The 18327-nt window shown below is 41.2% G+C and overlaps 1 protein-coding gene across 5 annotated transcripts in view; it reads right to left on the reverse strand.

Annotated features, from left to right (window-relative positions):
- LOC115243698 (zinc finger protein 608-like) overlaps positions 1-18327 on the reverse strand; it is a 169542-nt gene that overhangs the window by 64364 nt on the left and 86851 nt on the right. For all 5 annotated transcript variants that reach the window (XM_029820875.1, XM_029820871.1, XM_029820876.1 and 2 more), the window contains one exon: positions 13382-15847. In XM_029820875.1, the coding sequence (XP_029676735.1) occupies positions 13382-15181 (1800 nt within the window). In that variant the 5' untranslated portion in view covers positions 15182-15847. The remainder of the gene's footprint in view (positions 1-13381; positions 15848-18327) is intronic.

Consider the following 18327-nt stretch of genomic DNA (forward strand, 5'->3'; position numbering starts at 1 on the left):
AATATACTTTAGAAAGTTGTGTGTCGCTCCTTTAAATTTTTTTCATATATAAATCGGACTTCAAATTCGTTAAAGAAGTAAGACCGAAAGCAATGTAACATGTCTGCGGGACACCCTGTAGAGATCCTTTCCAACCCGTATCTGCCAAGTTACCACTATATAGATAAGCGCTCCATGTGCTGTTGCTCGCAGCGATAAATACATATGTACGATACACAGAGACGTGCGGCAGAGAAGAAACATAAGGAACGTGAATACGAGCCTCCCGACGATTGTACGACGTGGGAAGAACCATAATTCAAATGGAGTTCCTCGCCGCGTTACATCTCCGGCGCTCTCTCCGCCCATGATTCTTTCGATTTTGCCAAGCCCGAGAATTTTAGAATGGAATAGTTCAAAGTAAAATCTTTCACTCGAATTTTCTAGCTTATGTACAAGCTATTTTACAAACATTATTCAATTATCTAAGAATTTCGTGATTGAGAGTTAAAAGTTTTTAAATATTTTGATTGGATACTATTCTTTTATAAAAAATTATTTTTAATACGTTTTGAAAATTTACATTAAACGTAAAAAATTATTTTCCAAATATTATGCAAATATACGATAGCTATTTTAATTATATGTTTTTTTAATAATTATTTTATTATCTCTCTCTTATTATCTAATAAAGTGTTAGTTTGATATTCTGCTAAATAAACATTTCCGTTGACTCTCCCGACCTAAAATTCGGCGAAAAATGACGCTTATGACGTTGTTCTGCGAATCGCTAGAATAATTGCCTGATATTGAGATGTGCACGCGTGACGGCGCTATCGAGTATCAAAGAGCCTCGCGTGGACACGGCCGATTAACGATCCCGTGCCCCTCGACGTTTCGGGCTGCGAAATGCGATACAAAAGTGGCGATTAAGGCGACAAATGAGTAATTTCGCATAGAACACGGGCGCGGTCGTGTTTGCGTAAGAGACATGCATGACTAAGCTGCTCGCGTGCTCGGATGTAACGAGCTTAACCGCGATGACGGAACCCTAAAACCTAGTCGACGAACGGAGGCGCACGCGGTACACGCAAAGAGGGTGCCAGCATTATAGAGACCGTATCGATGAATTCTTCGTCGTATTCGCCATATAACCATAGACACGCACTCGATCGTCATTCGTCACACGAGCTATTCCAAGAGCATCCCCGTGGACGCGGGAAATGCATACACGTCGTAAAAAATAAATTGTAAAAAAATTGCGGAGACAAATATACGGCTGCTCGTGAAACATCTTTCATTGAATTACACATGCGCGCCGTATCGTTACGCAAATATTTATAACAGTTTCGAGAGCCACTTATCTTGTTGCAAGCGTAATTTAAGTTATAAGCTTTGTATAAACAGATATTAAAAATTCAACAAACTTATCAGTTAATGAAGACCATGAGATCGAAAATTATCAGTAATCTAACATTATTAATGCTATAGAAAATTAAATAACTCCTTATTAGTGTAATAAATACAAACGCTATCAATTTTAATTACGCGCCGTTTACTCGGAAAAAGAATATACGTCATGTTTATACGGACAACGCCATAAACGCGCAGAATCTGCGCGTTCACTGCGATAAAATTAATCCCAGCCTCCGTCCTATTCTTCCGCTCGTTCATAATGCATGACGCGCGTCGTCTCGGCACACCCTTTGTGCACGGGGCAACACGCACCACACCCTTGGCTGTCTCACTTGTGGTCGTAGAACAGTCGTTTTATATCCCTCGAAAAGAGTTCTCTACCCTACGTGTACGCTGTAGATTCGGTAGCACCGTTCGTGCTCGTTCGTGACACGAAGGGGTTGATAAATAAGTCAAACGAGTCGATTAATATTCAAACAGTCCTGAGAAAGAGAGAGAGAGAGAGCTCGGCATGTCGGAGAACCGCTCTGGTGTCCCCCCCCCCTTTTTCTCCTTTCCACCTTGTAATGGTAATCTACTGTTCTCGACTCCGTTACCCTCTCTTATACGATGCGCAGGAGACAGGCACTTTGGAGTAATAGAGGAAGGGATTTTCCCTGAACTCGATCAAACGGGCGCACCCCTTATCCTCGAGAGGCCCAAAATGTATTAACCGCGTCTGTCTGTCTCTCTTCCAGCAAATAAAAAAACGTTCTTAAATCTTTTTCTAACTTCTAGCTGAAATAAAAAATAAATAACGGGCGACAGAGAGTATATCCGTATTCATTCATTGCAGATTATTTATATATTTTAACTCTTTAAAATTCAGAAAAAAATGATCTTTGATTACTACTTTGTATATGTTGAAAAAATTAAATGTTTAATTTCATACACAGCCTCTTGCAAACGGAATTGTATGAGATAATTGTTCATTGTATGTAAAAACTATATATTTTTATAACATGTTTTGTTCTTAAATATAGAATGCGTATTCTTTCTTTTTATCGTTTAATATACTATACCAAGAACTGTGAATTAATCGTCGCGCTCAATTATCATATGAAACGTCCTGTCGACGAAACGCCATTTCACCCACGATCGTCGGAGATCGCAATCGAGAAGCTTAGTGAAAGGGATAGCTACCAACGTCGGGAGAAGGAGAAACGGCAAAAAAAGAACGGGGCGAAAAGCAAGTGACGTTTTAATTACAACAGGCGCTTAATTACCGCGATCGCTCATCATGAACCCTCCCCTACTCGAGAAATTCGCGTATTATTCGTGCCTCCGGCTTAAGAAGAGAGAATGAGGGGATCACCGATTTCCCCGCGGACACCCTTGACACCCTCGAAAACTCTTCGCCGTTTCCCCGAGCCCTTATGCTTCAGCCTCTCTCGCTTCACCCTCGGCTCGCACGCACACAGAAAAGATGCACACCAACCTATCGCGCGAGAGCTCGGCTTTCGTTGTCGATGAATTTCATTTTCTCGCGATCTCAATACGCGTATACTCTCTATCAATTTATATCCCAGTAGGATGTAACGTCTCACCCCTCCTCGTATTTGTATATGTCTCTCGACGAGCAACAAAGAAGATGAAATGTGCAGTGCTGGCTTTAGGCACTGTAATCAGGAAAACAGTTGTTTTAGGATACGTCGCGCGGAGAAACGCGAATGTAAATATATATGTTTATATGCCTGAAATGATTTCTGATATATTTCACGTAACCAAAATAATGTGAAAAATGAATAAATGTGTGAGAGAGATTATCTTTATCATTATGTAGCATTATAAATTAAAAAATAGCACTATGTTAATCTTTGAAAAGCCAAATTAATTCTCTTTTTTGTACATTTCTTAATTTAGGTATACCAAAATACTAATTATATATTTCGATATATTAAAATTAACGAAATTTACAAAAAAAAATATAGTTGATCAATTTGGTTTCTGAAATACTCGTATATTAACTCTAAACCAAAAGTCTTATATAGATATTTCTAAATTTCTATCGCGCAAAAAAAACAAAAATATAATACAATGCGTGTTTATTAATTTCACAGTAACACTTGAAAGAAACAAATGATCAAAAAACTAGTTATGATATGCGCATGAAAGGACAATTGTGCGAGTTTTAATCTCGACCTCGTGGCGTGCAAATATCTAAAACCGTCCCTGAGCGAGTGTCTCTGTAAGCAGAATGGCACTCCGAGACTCTTTCTCCTTCGCCTTCCGTCTCTATCTCTCACTCTTCGCTCTTTTCTTTTGCCTTCTAACCCCTCTCGGGGCGTTTGTGTGCGAGCCGCTACGTTCCAGTGTGCATACATAAGCCGTCTTTGCCCCGAGGGTGTGGCACCCGGGGACTTTTCGACGCGTCGCGGCGCTTGTTTTTTTCCGCTTGTTTACCTTCGCGTAGCTAAGAGAGTACTGGATGTCCCAATTATCAACCCATCCAGCCTTGCTCCACAAATTATGTACTCGTGTTCTCTTTGGGGACTCTATATGTATCTATGATTGCCTTTCTTATCACCACGATTTTCATAATAAATAATAATATGTAAGCGCCGATAAAAAATGTTTTACCATCTTTATTTACAACCTTAAAATTCAAGCTCTTCGAGAGCTCGGAGGTTTTTCATTTTAGCTGTGCCTTAATCTATATTGTGTGTTTTTTGCTTGCCGAATATTAATTGTAGGAAATAATTATTAACCGTGACTGTCTTATTTTTCTGAATTAATTCTTTTATGTTATGGATTCGTAGTTTCTCATTTTAATATTGCTAAGATTTTTCTCTATAAATTCTAATCTCAATATTTCGAAAAATATAAGAGAGAAGTATTTTTCATGTAAATATCTTTGAAAGAGGCTATCAAAGAAGTCGGCAAATTCATCCGAAAATGGGAAGTTACACAGACAAGATAGATGTGTTTGAAATATCGAACGTGAATACTCGCGTCCACCGTTGATATCGTCGGGCTGGCTGATGGAAGTTGCGGCTTTGCGGTGCAACGAGAGCGAAATCGCGTCGACCAGCTATAAAACCGATCGTGTACGGAGTATCGTATATCGAAAATCGAGAATCGATACATCTATGCTGCGGATAGAAGCCGGGTAATAATACCGAGGCTCCTATCGCCGCTCCCGTCTTTAACTACTCCCCTGATCGTCGTTTGATAGCGAATTGCATCGTCGCGATGAAATAGTGATTCAAAATTAATATCTGTTAAGAATTGAGAGTCGACGAGGAAGAGAATATCTAACGATAACGAATCAATGCAAAAGGATCCAATAATCAATTATACAAACGTAAAAGAATATTAATTACTATCAGATAAAAAGTAAAGAGAATCACGCGCGAGCATCGTGCTTAGAAGTTTAAAATCTTTTCAATAAATGTGGAAATATTCAAAATTCGAATATTGATTTAGTGTACATTATTGCTATTAGTATCTACACTCAAAAAAGTGGTATTGCAACTACAGCAAAAATTTTCTGGGTGCGCAAAATTAACTGAGGTACATAAATGATTAGCAAATACTGTGATATCGCATATGTTTCGCATTTAATCAATCTAAGTGACAGAGACAGAATTTATATCTGAACTGTTTGTGAAATTTAGAAAGAATGTTTTTCTGTGGGGCGCCTATCCATGTTAAGGCCAATCATACTTGTTATAAAGTTTGGCTGTGGTAGACAGAAAAAATTAGCGGCAAGAAACAAATGAATATATAATCCTCACGTCTAACATATTTGTATAACGCGCTCAATCTATCTAGCTCTTTTAAACAATTTTTCTCAATTTTTCGATGCTGCAGTTATAATTGGCAGTTATATTTCTCGCAAAGATCGTTCTAGCTGTAGTATCGAAACTCATATTTATCCAATGCAGTGATTAACATTTGGCAATGGGACCTAAATTTTCTAGAAGATATTATTAGAATGTTGCTGCTATAAATTCTATATGTAACAGACAATATTCTAACAGATACAAAAAATAGCGATAAATTTTTGTTGTGACACCTAGAAATCTACCTATATCAGCAAGACATTTTTTTGAGTGTAGAATAAAACAAATATCGATATATATGTCTACACATGTAATATTTATGTGTATTAGTAAGTAAAATACATCGATTTCAACGTCTACTATGTTGATATGGGTAACTAAAAGCTTTGACAGAAGGATGTCGATTCAAAGAGCAGTGGTTTTTCGCTTGCGTTATCGCGCGAGTGACGTCGCGTGAAAAGAGCGAAAGCGGCAACCGAGAAAAAGGGCTAACGCGCTCGCCGCGTCGCGACTATGAAAGATCTTTTCAGGATGTCGTTCGCACGGATGAAAGCGCATTTCTCTCTCTATCTCTTTCATTCTCTTGCCGCCTAGTGCTTTAAAATTCGCGTCGTAATTCTAAAACAGAGCGTCTGACAGACTTCCTTCCGGGAGGTGTGCGCGAAGTAAATTTTAAAACCATCTCCGCGGCGGATGGTGGTAGCGCTAGAAAAAGGAATATTATTCACTAAGTGGAGATAATGCGTGTCCGCTGCAAGAAAAGCCGTGTTTTAAAGTACTGTTCATGGTTCTCGAATTTCACGGATGTTCGCGAAATCTCTCGAGGGAACGCATGCGAGTTAGCGAGCAAAAATTTCAATGTAATAATATAACAAGCGCTTTACTTTATTATCAAAAGTATAAAAATGAGAAATTCAAAGAAATTGTTTCAAGAGAGCAAGTAAGCTCTGAAAATATAATTTAAATAATGTTTCCATACACATGCTGTTCAAAATAAAATATAAAAGAAAATGTAACAGAAGAATAACGTTTCGATTGTAGCAAACATTAAACTCATTATTTGAAACATAGCATAAAAATAACATGCAAAAAAATGGCTTTTTAAAATATCAGTTTTTCATCTTGGAAAATATTTGAAAATGCCGTGGTAAAAAAGCTTCAAATAGGAAAATCGTCCATCATCGTTGAATCTTTTATTACAAACAATGATTTAAAAAGTGTATAAAACTCGAAATTGACATTTTTTTTCAAGCCTCAACTCAATTGTACCCCGTTAACGATTCTGTTATTTCATTGCATTGTATTACTTCGTTTTTGTCGCTGTGTATAGGGGAAAAAAAAAAAAAAAAAAAAAAAAAAAAACAGAAAAATCCGCTGCGCCGGGGGATCACTTTTGAAGAATCATTTTTGCGCAACGGAAAAAGGGGGAGTGTAGAGCGATTTCGCAATTCATCCCCGTTATTTATTCCCAAACGACCGCAAACGGAGTTCTCCGATGATCGCGATTGGCCGGCCGCCAATCCCACTTTCGACAGCATCTCGCATGTCGACGTCCTCGACTGCTAAGACAGTCAACTATAACGAGGCAGGAAGCAGCGGCGACATGCGGTGGCGAAAGGGGATTGTCGGCGGGGGACACGCAGAATGGCGAAAGGGAAGACGGGGGAGAGGGGGGAAAGGGAGAGACATGGTGAAGATGCGCGTGCGGAGAGCGAGGGAAAAGGGCGAAAACGGAGCGGCCGCACCACCACGGGCGAAATCCGACGAGCCACCCTCGTCGGCGCTCGTGTTTGTCCGTGTATTCATCCGTGTACTCCCGGGGGCGGAGACCGCAAAGTATTGATTTCACCCCCGCCCTCCCCCTCCTTCGTCGCCATCCTCTATCTCCCTCCGTGCCCCGGCCGTTTGCGCCCCGTTGCTGCTCCTGCAACATTTCCCCGTCGACACACAGTCGTAGGAGCAGCCACCAGCCCTATCACCGTCTCTTTCTCGCTCTTTCTCCCTCTCTCTCGACCAGCCCAATTTCGCTCGAACCGCCGGTAGTAGCAACGCTACCGACCAGGGCCGCGTCTAGAAGCAGAGGAATTTAAAACCTCCGGACATTTCCGGATAAATGAAGAACAATCGAAAAACTACAAAAGATGTCATCCGAAAAATTAGGGACGTAATATTTCTTTAAAAAACGAGAAACAAAATATTCATCGGTTTTGTACAGTTTTGAGAATAACATCTCTTCTGTCATAAAACATTCTTTCAATAATCCATAAAAACTTCGAAAGCGAATATCTTTTAATAGATAATGTTTTTTCGATCTTGCTCATTTCGTTTTAGAGATAATTTTATATATATATACTTCTGTACTAAAAATAAATTTGTACTTTTTAATTATAAATTCTATACTTAATTTCTCTCTTCCAAATATTAGCGTGTGCTTGTTTCGTTTTACACGCAGAAATGTAATCATAGAAAAAACTTAAGAGTGTACTTAAGTATTTGTACTTGAAAAAATACTACATTCTCTTTCTTCCCTCTTTATATCTTTCCTAAATATAATATAATGCCTTGAAGAAAACAAAGAACAAGTAAATTGCTCATAAACAAATGTTGTTTTAAGAATAAGCGATTAAAAAAAAAAATATATATATTAACATTATTTGTTAACGAGAGATATAACTTTAAATTAAAGAAATATTTCATCAGATTCAAATCTATTTTTGCAGTCTTTACAAAGGGAAAAGAAAAATAAACGAAGAACGAAGATATTCAAGCAAAAGTTTACGTTCTCTACTTCGCACTTTATGGTAAAGCTAAGAAAGCTTTTCAAAAATCTACATATATTTGATATACTGAACTTTTTAGGTTCTTTTCTCGTTTCTCTCAAAATTCCAAATACTACTTTGTTTTACATACTTTTATCCAAAAATAACAAAGCAACAAGATGCGGAATAAAACTGCACTTTCTAATTAATGTCGAAAGAAATAGAAAATGAATTTTATTTAAAGTTTAGTAAACGGCTAACGTAAACGGAATTCTCGATGCAATGCGATTCGTTTGCCGGGGCGGCGGAAAACGCAGAGCCGGCTCTGTTGCACCAACACCGATATAGATTCTGCCGGTGCGCTTCTAGGGGCTCGTCGACTGTCACAGACGAAACCTTGCCCGACCGTTCGCCGACGAATCAACCTGGTGGGCCAACCCCGAGAAAGTTACGCGAGAGAGATCGAGATGGAAAGAGGAAGAGAACGAGAGAGAGAGAGAGAGAGAGAGAGAACAAACAGCCGGCCGGGGTAACTCGGGGGAAAATTCGCGCGATGGAAAAAGAGGAAAGGCGAAAGCACGGACACGAAGATGGCACTGTGCAGCCTGCATCGACGTCGCGACGCTCTCACGAGGGTGGGGACGACGCGGAAGAAGAGAAGGGTTGAACGCGGATGGGTGACATCGTGCGGGAAATGGGTGTGTATCGCGGAGTAAATTTCGGGACAAAAATGTGTTCCGGTGAAAATGTAATTTCGCTGCTGCTTTTATGGGCGACGAAGAATGGTGAGAGGGGGGAGGGGGAGGGCAGTTTACGTCTGTATGAGAGTTGGATGGTTTAATTGGAAAATTCTCCTCCCTCCGATATTTGTAAGTAGGTATAAACAGGGAGCGAAACGATGAATAATGCGGCACGAACATTTGTAATATAGAGGAGGACAACATGACGCGTCGCGGGAAAAACCGATAACTCGATTGACCCGAAAGTTTACGACAATTGAAACTTGTGATTAATCACTCGGTCCTTCACCGGTGTATTGACTCCATGCCATGTAAAAGGAACGTCAAGTAACTAGAACGAACGGAAATGCCATTTTTTATTCGATGTCATATCGCGAACGAGCATGAAACGGAACTTTTAATTAAGTGCGCTCTCGCAATATAAGCAATTTAATTTTCAATTTAAATAAGAGTTTACATAGACTAGAATGATTTCACATGATGAACTGGCTCCCCGCCCGGAAATAAATCAATAAATCTTGATATAACAAAAGAAATATTCATACAAGTGATTATATTCGTATTATTTTGCTTGTAAAAGCTTTGGATTGCTATAATCGCAATATTATCAATACATATCGATACATATCAAGCAATATATTCAATATATACTAAACTTTCTAAAAGAACATGTATAAAACAAAACTCTCTTATTAATAAATTGATTTAATTATAATAAATCATACGTCAAAATATATTGGATAAAGAGCAGTGCTTGGCATCGTCCAAAGTTCCCGACGAGAGTTCGTAAACCTCGTTACAACGTATAGAACGCTTAAGCTTTGAGAAACCATGTGTTTGAGAACCCCTACTCTATACTAGGGATATAACGGATTATTCCCCTCGGTGCATAGAGTAGTCGACTATGCCACTTTGCTCGGACCACCGTCCCTCGGCTTTCGCCCAACCCCCGCAACAACCCATTCCGACATCGATGAGCGTCAATCCCGAGTCGGCGGGGGCGCGATCCAAAATATTTATCAAACGGCTTCTTGTCCGTTAATCCGCTCGTTTTATCGCGGCTCGATTAACCGCATGTCCGCGGGTTATTAAAATTTATCGATGCGAGATTAAACGAAAGCGTGTCCTTAATTTCTGAATTTACTTCCATTACGATATTTGTCAAATCCATTGAGTTGAGGGACAATATATTACATTAACTTTTAAGAAAGTTGTAACATAAAAAATTGTAAATTAAACATTGAGAATTAATTGTTACTTGTGCTGATAAATATTAAGAGTGAAGACAATAAAGATTTAGATAACTAAATATTGAGAAAATTTGAGGATTGATTATAAAATTGCATTCGAAGTGACATGTGAAAATTTCTATGAAAATTGCGAGATTGGAAAACAATAGGTTGCGAGAACAGAGATTACATATCGCTTGTTTGCACATGAATGTACGTTCGTTAAATATTACCTCCCTCGGACGATCGCGCGGTGATCATTAATAATATCGTGGCAAATCGTAGCGTGCAAAAATAATGACGTCACTATTACAATGGAGAGCACTCGTATCGATGTCACTCGTCGAATCGAACGGTGAATAAATAGATGATACGCGTCAACCAACCATGTATCGACGTGTCGGTATACTTTCCAAACAACTTTGACAAAGCGACTGCCACGAACCGTGATTGGCAAGAGACACCGAGTGAAAATATATACCCGCTATAATCGCACAAAGAGCGAAAATAGTTTGTGCCATCTCTACTTTCGTTGAACTTTATACTTTTAACGTGCAAAACTCAGACATTAAAATAACGTACCTATTATATAGCAATAAATATTGTAGTATGTATCACAATTTATGTAAAACCGATTTGTAAAATTTGCATCTCGGCTTTCATGTCGAGAAATTATAGCTTGCACAAAGTGCATAATCCGTACACGTGCATTAATAGCAACGTAACTAAAAAAAGAAGTATTAAAAAAACTTATTAGCATTCACTGGAATATAAAACGAGCACAGTTATAAAAGTGATTAGAAAAAGTGTCCCCTATGCGGCTTGATAACATAATTTAGCAGAATCTCTCCCGTTCCTCGCACCTCTAATAAAGAGAATGGTATTTCATTATGTGCAATTAAGATTTTAAAAATTATGACTTGTTCGCGGATACGCAATTTTGCTGCGATGCAGTAAATTCTTTTTCCACGACATTACGCGCAACGGGGATCTCTTTGGAGCGCACAAAAATACCATTTACGTTTTTAACCGGGACGTTTAACAGTTAACGTGCCGTATACACTCGAGTGTGTACACGTCGGTTTTCCACCGCGGGTGCTCGCTTCCCAATTTTGTTGTCGAGCCGAGTCGAGCCGAGCCGAGCCGCGGGCGCATCCACGACACGTACGCGAGTTGATTGACGCGCGAATACGTGTCCGGTGTTACATGGCTTGCGAACAAGGTTGCGAACCAGCACGTACGAGCGCGACGAACGACGACGACGAGAGCCCGATGTGTGCCAAGGCGAGAGATATACCGAGGATCGTTGGAAAAAGTACGGATTTCACGACTCGCAACAATAATATGCCGGTATCCTGTGCACACGCCAAACACAAAACGCGACATATATTCCCAACGTATTCCTCGCAAAATACGCAATCACACAATTTTTGCGGACATATTTATATATTTCAATTTTAATATTTTCTTTGCGCTCAGTAATTAGAATTACGAATAAAATTCTAGATAATAGGATTATCTGAATTTAGGAGAAATAGAAGATTTTATTATTTGATTGTTTGTAATGTTTACAACGCAAACATTCACGCGATAAGCGTACACAGCGGCCAAGTTCGAGCGATGGAAAAAAAAAAAAAAAAAAATTCCCCGTGCATTCGACAAGAAAACTCACCCCGTTCGTCATGTTCGGCCAATCGTAAAATACGATAACGTTATGGATCTTCTCGAGGGGAAATAATGCACAATTTTCGATGGCGCTACGGATCAAGGGAACGAAACGCGCGCGCGTACGCGCGTGCATGAGACGGGATTTATTTATGGCGCTTCGTCGTATCTCTCAAACGATATTTTTCGCTCCGCGTTTATTTTCAGATATACATATGCACGCCCGCGTGCGGAGTTTGCGACGGAAAACCAAAGCCCTCGTATTTTACAATAACGCTCCCCGTCCCACCATACGAGAAGCGGATTTATTTATTCAAGTGTCACGACGATAGTGTCGTCCCCCGATATAGAATAAAAGAGAAGCAAATATGTGAAACATGTCAAGATAATATCGATTCTTTAGAATTTCCTATTTGGACAGAAATAAAAATTTTATCACGTCTCTCTTTCTCTTCGTCATCTTTTCAATATTCCAAGATTCTGTTTAATTTTTCAATTTATAAAAAGGAAAGAGTTTAAGTTAACTCTTTTAAATAATTCAACTTGGATTATTATTGCGTCCTAGATATTTTTTGCTAATAAAAGATAAAAGTGTAATCTTTTCTATTTTAGAATCTTTTATACATCGTACTTTAAACGAAGCAATAAAGCCATAAAAGATATATACTATTCACATTTGAAATTATATTAAGCTCTTGAATAAATTTACGCTATTGGTTATTTAATATATTCTTATTAATTATCTAGTAATTCTTATTAATTGGCGATCTAGCATTCTTATTAATATATTAAATTTTTATTGCAACTCTTTTTTTAAGAACCTAAATTACTTTTTTTTCCCTTGCTACAACCTCCTATAGTTTTTAGGTGAAATTTTTTCTACTGCACGCAGCGAGATGGAACGCAGCATTGAGGCGTGCACGTGCGCGTATCATGCGTAATATCGCTTCGTTGCGGTCCGTTCACGTTCTATGCATATGGACTTATGTAATTGATTCGATGCCGACTCTCATCTCGCCGCGAATGAATTAGGTGCGTACGAGCGTTACGCGTCGCCGCCGACGAAGCGAAGATACAGATCGGAGGAGGGTCTGACTCGAACTCGTAGCGACTAACGAGCTGCCGGAAACCAGCATTACATATTACATCTTCCGGCCGGAATGATTCGAAAGAGAGAAAGGAAGTTCTCCTGTTTTTCTTGTTAACATGTTTCCCGTTCTTACGCGGCGATCTATAGCGCGGTAAAAAAATTCCACGAATATAATTCAGCTCATCGTCTCACAAAAAAAAAGACCAATCTAATATTATAATATATCTCTCATCTTTCCGTCTTTTAAAATCGCAGTGACAGATAACATTCTGTCACACATTGATGAAGAATGCAAAGTAATGAGTAATAGTGTCGTTAACATATTATACAGAATATTTCAAAATTAGCAGAAAATGAATACGTTCTTACTTCTTGTGAAATTTGGAATTAAAAATAAATATAGGTATTAGCTTTTTGGCCACGAACCAACTGAGAAAAAATAGAGTTTCTCGTAAACTAAACTTTATAGATAAAAACGAATAAGAATGGATATTATTCGCCATTCAATTCAAAATATATTTTGCCTTAATCAAATTTTGAGAAACTTTATGATTAAAATATCGAATAATAAAATTTAAAAAGTTGTGAGAGAGATTTGATATCGAAAAAAAGAAATTATTCCAAATTTCGCCGACATTGCGACGAGATAAAGTAGCAGTTTCAAAGGTAAGCCACTTACCTTTGGTTCCGTCTTCATCTTTTTCGCGGGTGGAGGACTAGCGGCAGTGTCCATAGCCTCCTCGGCGGACGTTGTAAGCGGCGGGCCCGGCACCGCGGCGATTTTGGTCTGCTCCGGCTTGGCCGCCGCGCCGGTCGCCGTGGCGCTCGCCGGACTCGGCGGCGGACAGGGTGCCGCCGCGCTGGTCGCGGGCGGCCCGGGGCCTTGCGATACGGAGAAACCTGTCCTCGAGCTGGGCGGTGGTCCCTGGGTCTGTTGCGGTGCCGTGGCGGCCGGAGTCGGGCCCTGAGATTGCGTCGCGCCGCCGGCCGAGTTCTGGCCCTGCGGCGTCGGTCGCGCGGTGCCGTTCATCTCCGGCTTAATCTGCTGAGGCGTATGATTGCTCTGCGGCTTCTCATGCTTGTCACGCGCCTTGTCACGCCGATGACCGCTGGAGCCGCGTTTGGAACCGGCGGTAGACGAGGGCGCGGCGCCGCCGGTGCCGCCGGCCGATGCCGGCGAGTGACTCGGTTTCGACTTGTTCGACGAGGACGACTGACCGCCGCCGCCGCCGCCGGCCGCGCCGCATTCCGATTTCTGCGAGTTCTGTGCGACCGCGGCCGACGCGGAGGCCGAGCCGGCGGCGGTCGAGGATGAGGATGTCGAAGACGCGGCGGTGCCGTTGTTCGAATCCTGTGACGAGGCAGTGCCGTTGATCTCGTTCGATTTGACGATCTCGTGCTTGGCCTCGCTCGTCTTGGTACCGGGCTTGGTGCGTTTGATCTTCATCTTGAGGCCCTTGTCGACGGTGGCCGAATGTTCAACGGCCATCTTGCCGGGATTTCCGGCGTTACCGTGGACGGCGTTGACGCCGCTCACGTTCACGCCCGACGCTTGCTTGTTACCGGGGCCGGTAACCACGGAAGACGCGGTGCCGTTCGCGTTACCGGTGCCGTTCGTGTTGCCGGCACCGTTCGCGCCGCTGTTGCCGCTACCGGGACTGTTGGATCGCGTCGACGAGTTCACGCCGCACGAAGAGGACGTTGACGACGACGATGAAGACGATGATGAGGAGGACGACGACAACGACGATGACGATGACGAAGTGGACGACGAAGATTGGCTGCTGGCGTTCGTGCCAGACGACGGGACGGACGAGGAATTGGAGGAGTTGAGACTCGTTGAGTTTTGTAATTGATGATGATTCGCGTTATTCGGTGCCGATGCTGCCGAGGCAGGCGTAGAAGCCATGCCTGTCCCCGAGCTCAATTTCTCGTCCCTCGTCTTCTCAATGTCCGCATCAAGATCGATTATCAGGTCACCTATGCCGATGTCCCATTCGTTGTCGTCGTACTCAAAGTTATTGGTCGCATTCGTCGCGGCCGGATCCAGCTCACCGGCGTTAGCAGCCACTGTGCTTGCTTTATTAGGCTCACGCTGCTGGCCCGACGATGACGACGACAATGACGACGACAATGATGACGACGACGACGACGACGACGATGACTTGTCTCGACCCTGATGATGATGATGGTGGTGATGATGGTGATGATGATGGTGATGATGATGGTGACGATGATCGCGGTGTTCCCTACCGATCAGCGCTCTCTCCTGTCTCTTCGATTGACCACCGGCGTTGCTGTTTCCTAAGCCGTTGTTGTTGCTGCCGTTGTTGCTACCGTTACTGGGGTTACCGTTACCGTTACCGCCACCGCTACTATTACTACTGCTACTACTACTAGCACCACCACCACCGACGCACGGAGATGGTCCTTTGCGGTTTACGTTAGGGAGGCGACCGCCTAGTGGCGTGGTCGCCATGCCCTTGGAAACGTTTCCCCGGCGCCCGCCAGCCTGGTCACCGACTGCCCACCTTTTCTCACTTTGGATCCCAAGTAGCAATGGTAGCGTGTGCGATTACACGCGTTATCATTACCCCGACCACCGCCCGCGAGACGCGCCTCGTCCATCGAACACATCACTCACTCTCTCGCGGCTACTCTAGCTCGACGTAATTCGCGATATATCCGGCTGAATCTCTCTTTTCTCTCCCCCTTCCTTCTCTTATCGTGCGTACACCTTATCCACCTTGAGCTCTTTTCACCGCACTTGCTCTTAATTCTTACTCGCGTTAATTCTTACTCGCGAAGCCAAGATCGAGCAACCTGATATACCTCTCTCACCACTCTTCACCGACAACACACTGATTCTCGAGACACGACACTACGATCACAGCCACTACTACCCCTCCCCCTCGACGCGATCACGAACACAGCACTCGACACCATTCGTGATTACTTTCAACTTTATAAGGAATCTCGGTGATCATCCGTGCATTCTTGAGACTCTTCTTTTCACCTGCTGTCTTCCGCTTGTCACGAGTTAAACCATGTCGGGGATATTCCCGATCGGCGTCAGCCTAGCGTGCGGTTCTCTCCTTCGATCTCCCGATGGGACCGCGCTTCGGCTGAACGACGTGCTTCCGATCTGTAACACATAAATGATTCCTTTCACGTCGATGTAAAATGTATAACGATTGCACTTAACCAAGATTATTTCGTCGAAATAGTCTTTTCCGAGAATATTCCATCATTCATTATTTAATTTAAATTAATTTGAACTAATTTATTGAATTAAATTCTTGCGCATATAAGATATCGGAATCTGGAAGCTGTGTTTTATTTATCTTGGAAAAAAATATATTCATCATTGTCTGCTATTTTTCATTTCGACTCGATAAAAATTTTAGAAATGATTATCGTATAATGTGACAACAAATGTCACAGAGATGTAGCAACTATGCAATGTAATGAGTCAAGCACAACCCGTTCCATTTTCTCTGTAAAACAACATCGAGATATGCCTTGTCGGCATATTCTCAACTTGATAGATATGCCGCTAGCACGAGACGCATTCCAGCGGTATAATTATTGTTTTAGAAAAAAGCCAAGACATAACCGCGTTTACGTCAGTACGATATAATCCCGTCTTACGATACAACTTGCCATCATACAATTTTCCTATACATAATTAATTGCATTGTTTAATATTTTAAATGTTAACTCTTATATATATTTTTTCATCAAGTAAAAATTACAAATATTTGTATTATATCTTGAAGTACATCGCGATTATTGAAAGTATTCGGTAACGCGAAAGTGTACATAAACATTATATGTATGCTGCTATTAAAAGTTTTTTTTATTCAATATATATTTTATTATTATTATATTATTTTATTATTGTTTTCTTATGATTTTCTACTTAGTAGATACAAAATTCTTCAAATAAAAAGGTTCAGAATTGTGCACTAAAATGTGTACACAATGAAATTAGAAATAGAAGCATCTACAAGAGAGTTTATGAGCCATGATATGACAGCTCGACACCCGTTTGAGAATTCGACGATTCCAATTAATTTGGCATCGCTAATTTGGCATCGCGGCCGGCCAGCTGGAAAGACTTATGCACGCCGCTTTGTAGTCGCATTGCTTTCATAAACAATGCTCGATAGGGGGATAAGTCTTCGGGGGCACTTGGTCGACAGCCAATAACCAGCGCCGCGAGTCGTATGCCGGCGTTCTCTTGGGAGAACCCAAGAACAAGCGTAAACCGGGTGTGTGTTAGCTTCGATATAACGACATGTTTAGAGACCTGCTCTATCCGATCGCCGCCTTCTCCTCCCCCTCCTTCTCTCTACCTTCCGGCTTTTACCCCGAGCGCGTACAACTCGAGGCAATCCCCTCGTCTCTCCCCTCTCTTTCCCAGGGGCGCTCTCTGTTTCGCACCTACAAATTGGTATTCCCACTTAGAGAGGAATTCGTGTCAGGGAACGATTAATTTTACCGGCGGCATTTTGGCCACGGTCCAACCGCCCCGCGTCAGTAACAACCGGTGCGAGAAAGAGAAACGAGGAAATTTAGACAAAGAGATATATATATATATATAGACATCTTTCGATTGAGAGAGACAGAGACAGAGAGAGAAGAGAGAGAGAAAGAACAGTAGAATTCATTCCATGTTCTGTAAAACAGAATCCTCTCGGAACGTTATACGCGACATACAACTACTGTGTATACGTGTGATGGTGAATGTGGTCGATGCGCACGAAATAAAAGAGGACAACAGATGACAAAATATTGTGTGCCAGAAAAAATTAATCTGACATAAAAATAAGATTTATGATTGATAAAAATTTTATAAATGTATAAGCTGTTTAAATCCCGTCGTGATGATATCAATTCATATCCATAACTCGCATATAGAAAAATAGGATGATCAAACTAGCAAAATAGTAATTTATAGTAGAAGCTATAGTAGAAGTAAATAATCGAGCAGTGGCTTCTTAACAAAAAGCGAAGCATAATATTAACATAAATTACAAAGAATGACTTGTCATGCTTTTCTTAATAGAAAATGCAATACTTTAACGTTTTTTACATCATAGATTATTTATGAATTTATTATAATCTATAAATCTATATACTCGCACGCGCACACATAATTTATAATTATTATTTCAAGTTACATTATATGCAGAATTTTTGATTTGGTAAATTAAAACCTATGTTTTGTGTCAGAGATTTAAATTAATTATTTTGTCCAGATTGAAAATTTAGTAAACAAAATATAAAATGTATCATAATTTATATCTTCGCAGATTAGCTCTACTCATGTCACGGCGCGAAAAGGTGATATATATCCGGTAGTTAATCGAGAGAAGAAGCGGAAGTCGCGAAATCACACGATCGCGACGGAGCTCGGGAACTTGCTCCGGCCTTAAGTTACATCGTACCCGCATTAAGTTACAAGATTAATCGCGCGACTTCGAGGAGTTCCGCGACGAAAATAATATCCGGTGCCATTTATACCGAGTGGGATAAAGACGAGTCGTTAAGGCGAGAAGGCGGCGCTTGCTCTCGCCGCTCGCCGGTCTCGTAACAATTCCACGAATGGAGATTGACGGC

Source organism: Formica exsecta, unplaced genomic scaffold, assembly GCF_003651465.1.
Source record: "Formica exsecta isolate Colony F162 unplaced genomic scaffold, ASM365146v1 scaffold72, whole genome shotgun sequence".
In the NCBI taxonomy this organism is placed as follows: Eukaryota; Metazoa; Arthropoda; class Insecta; order Hymenoptera; family Formicidae; genus Formica; species Formica exsecta.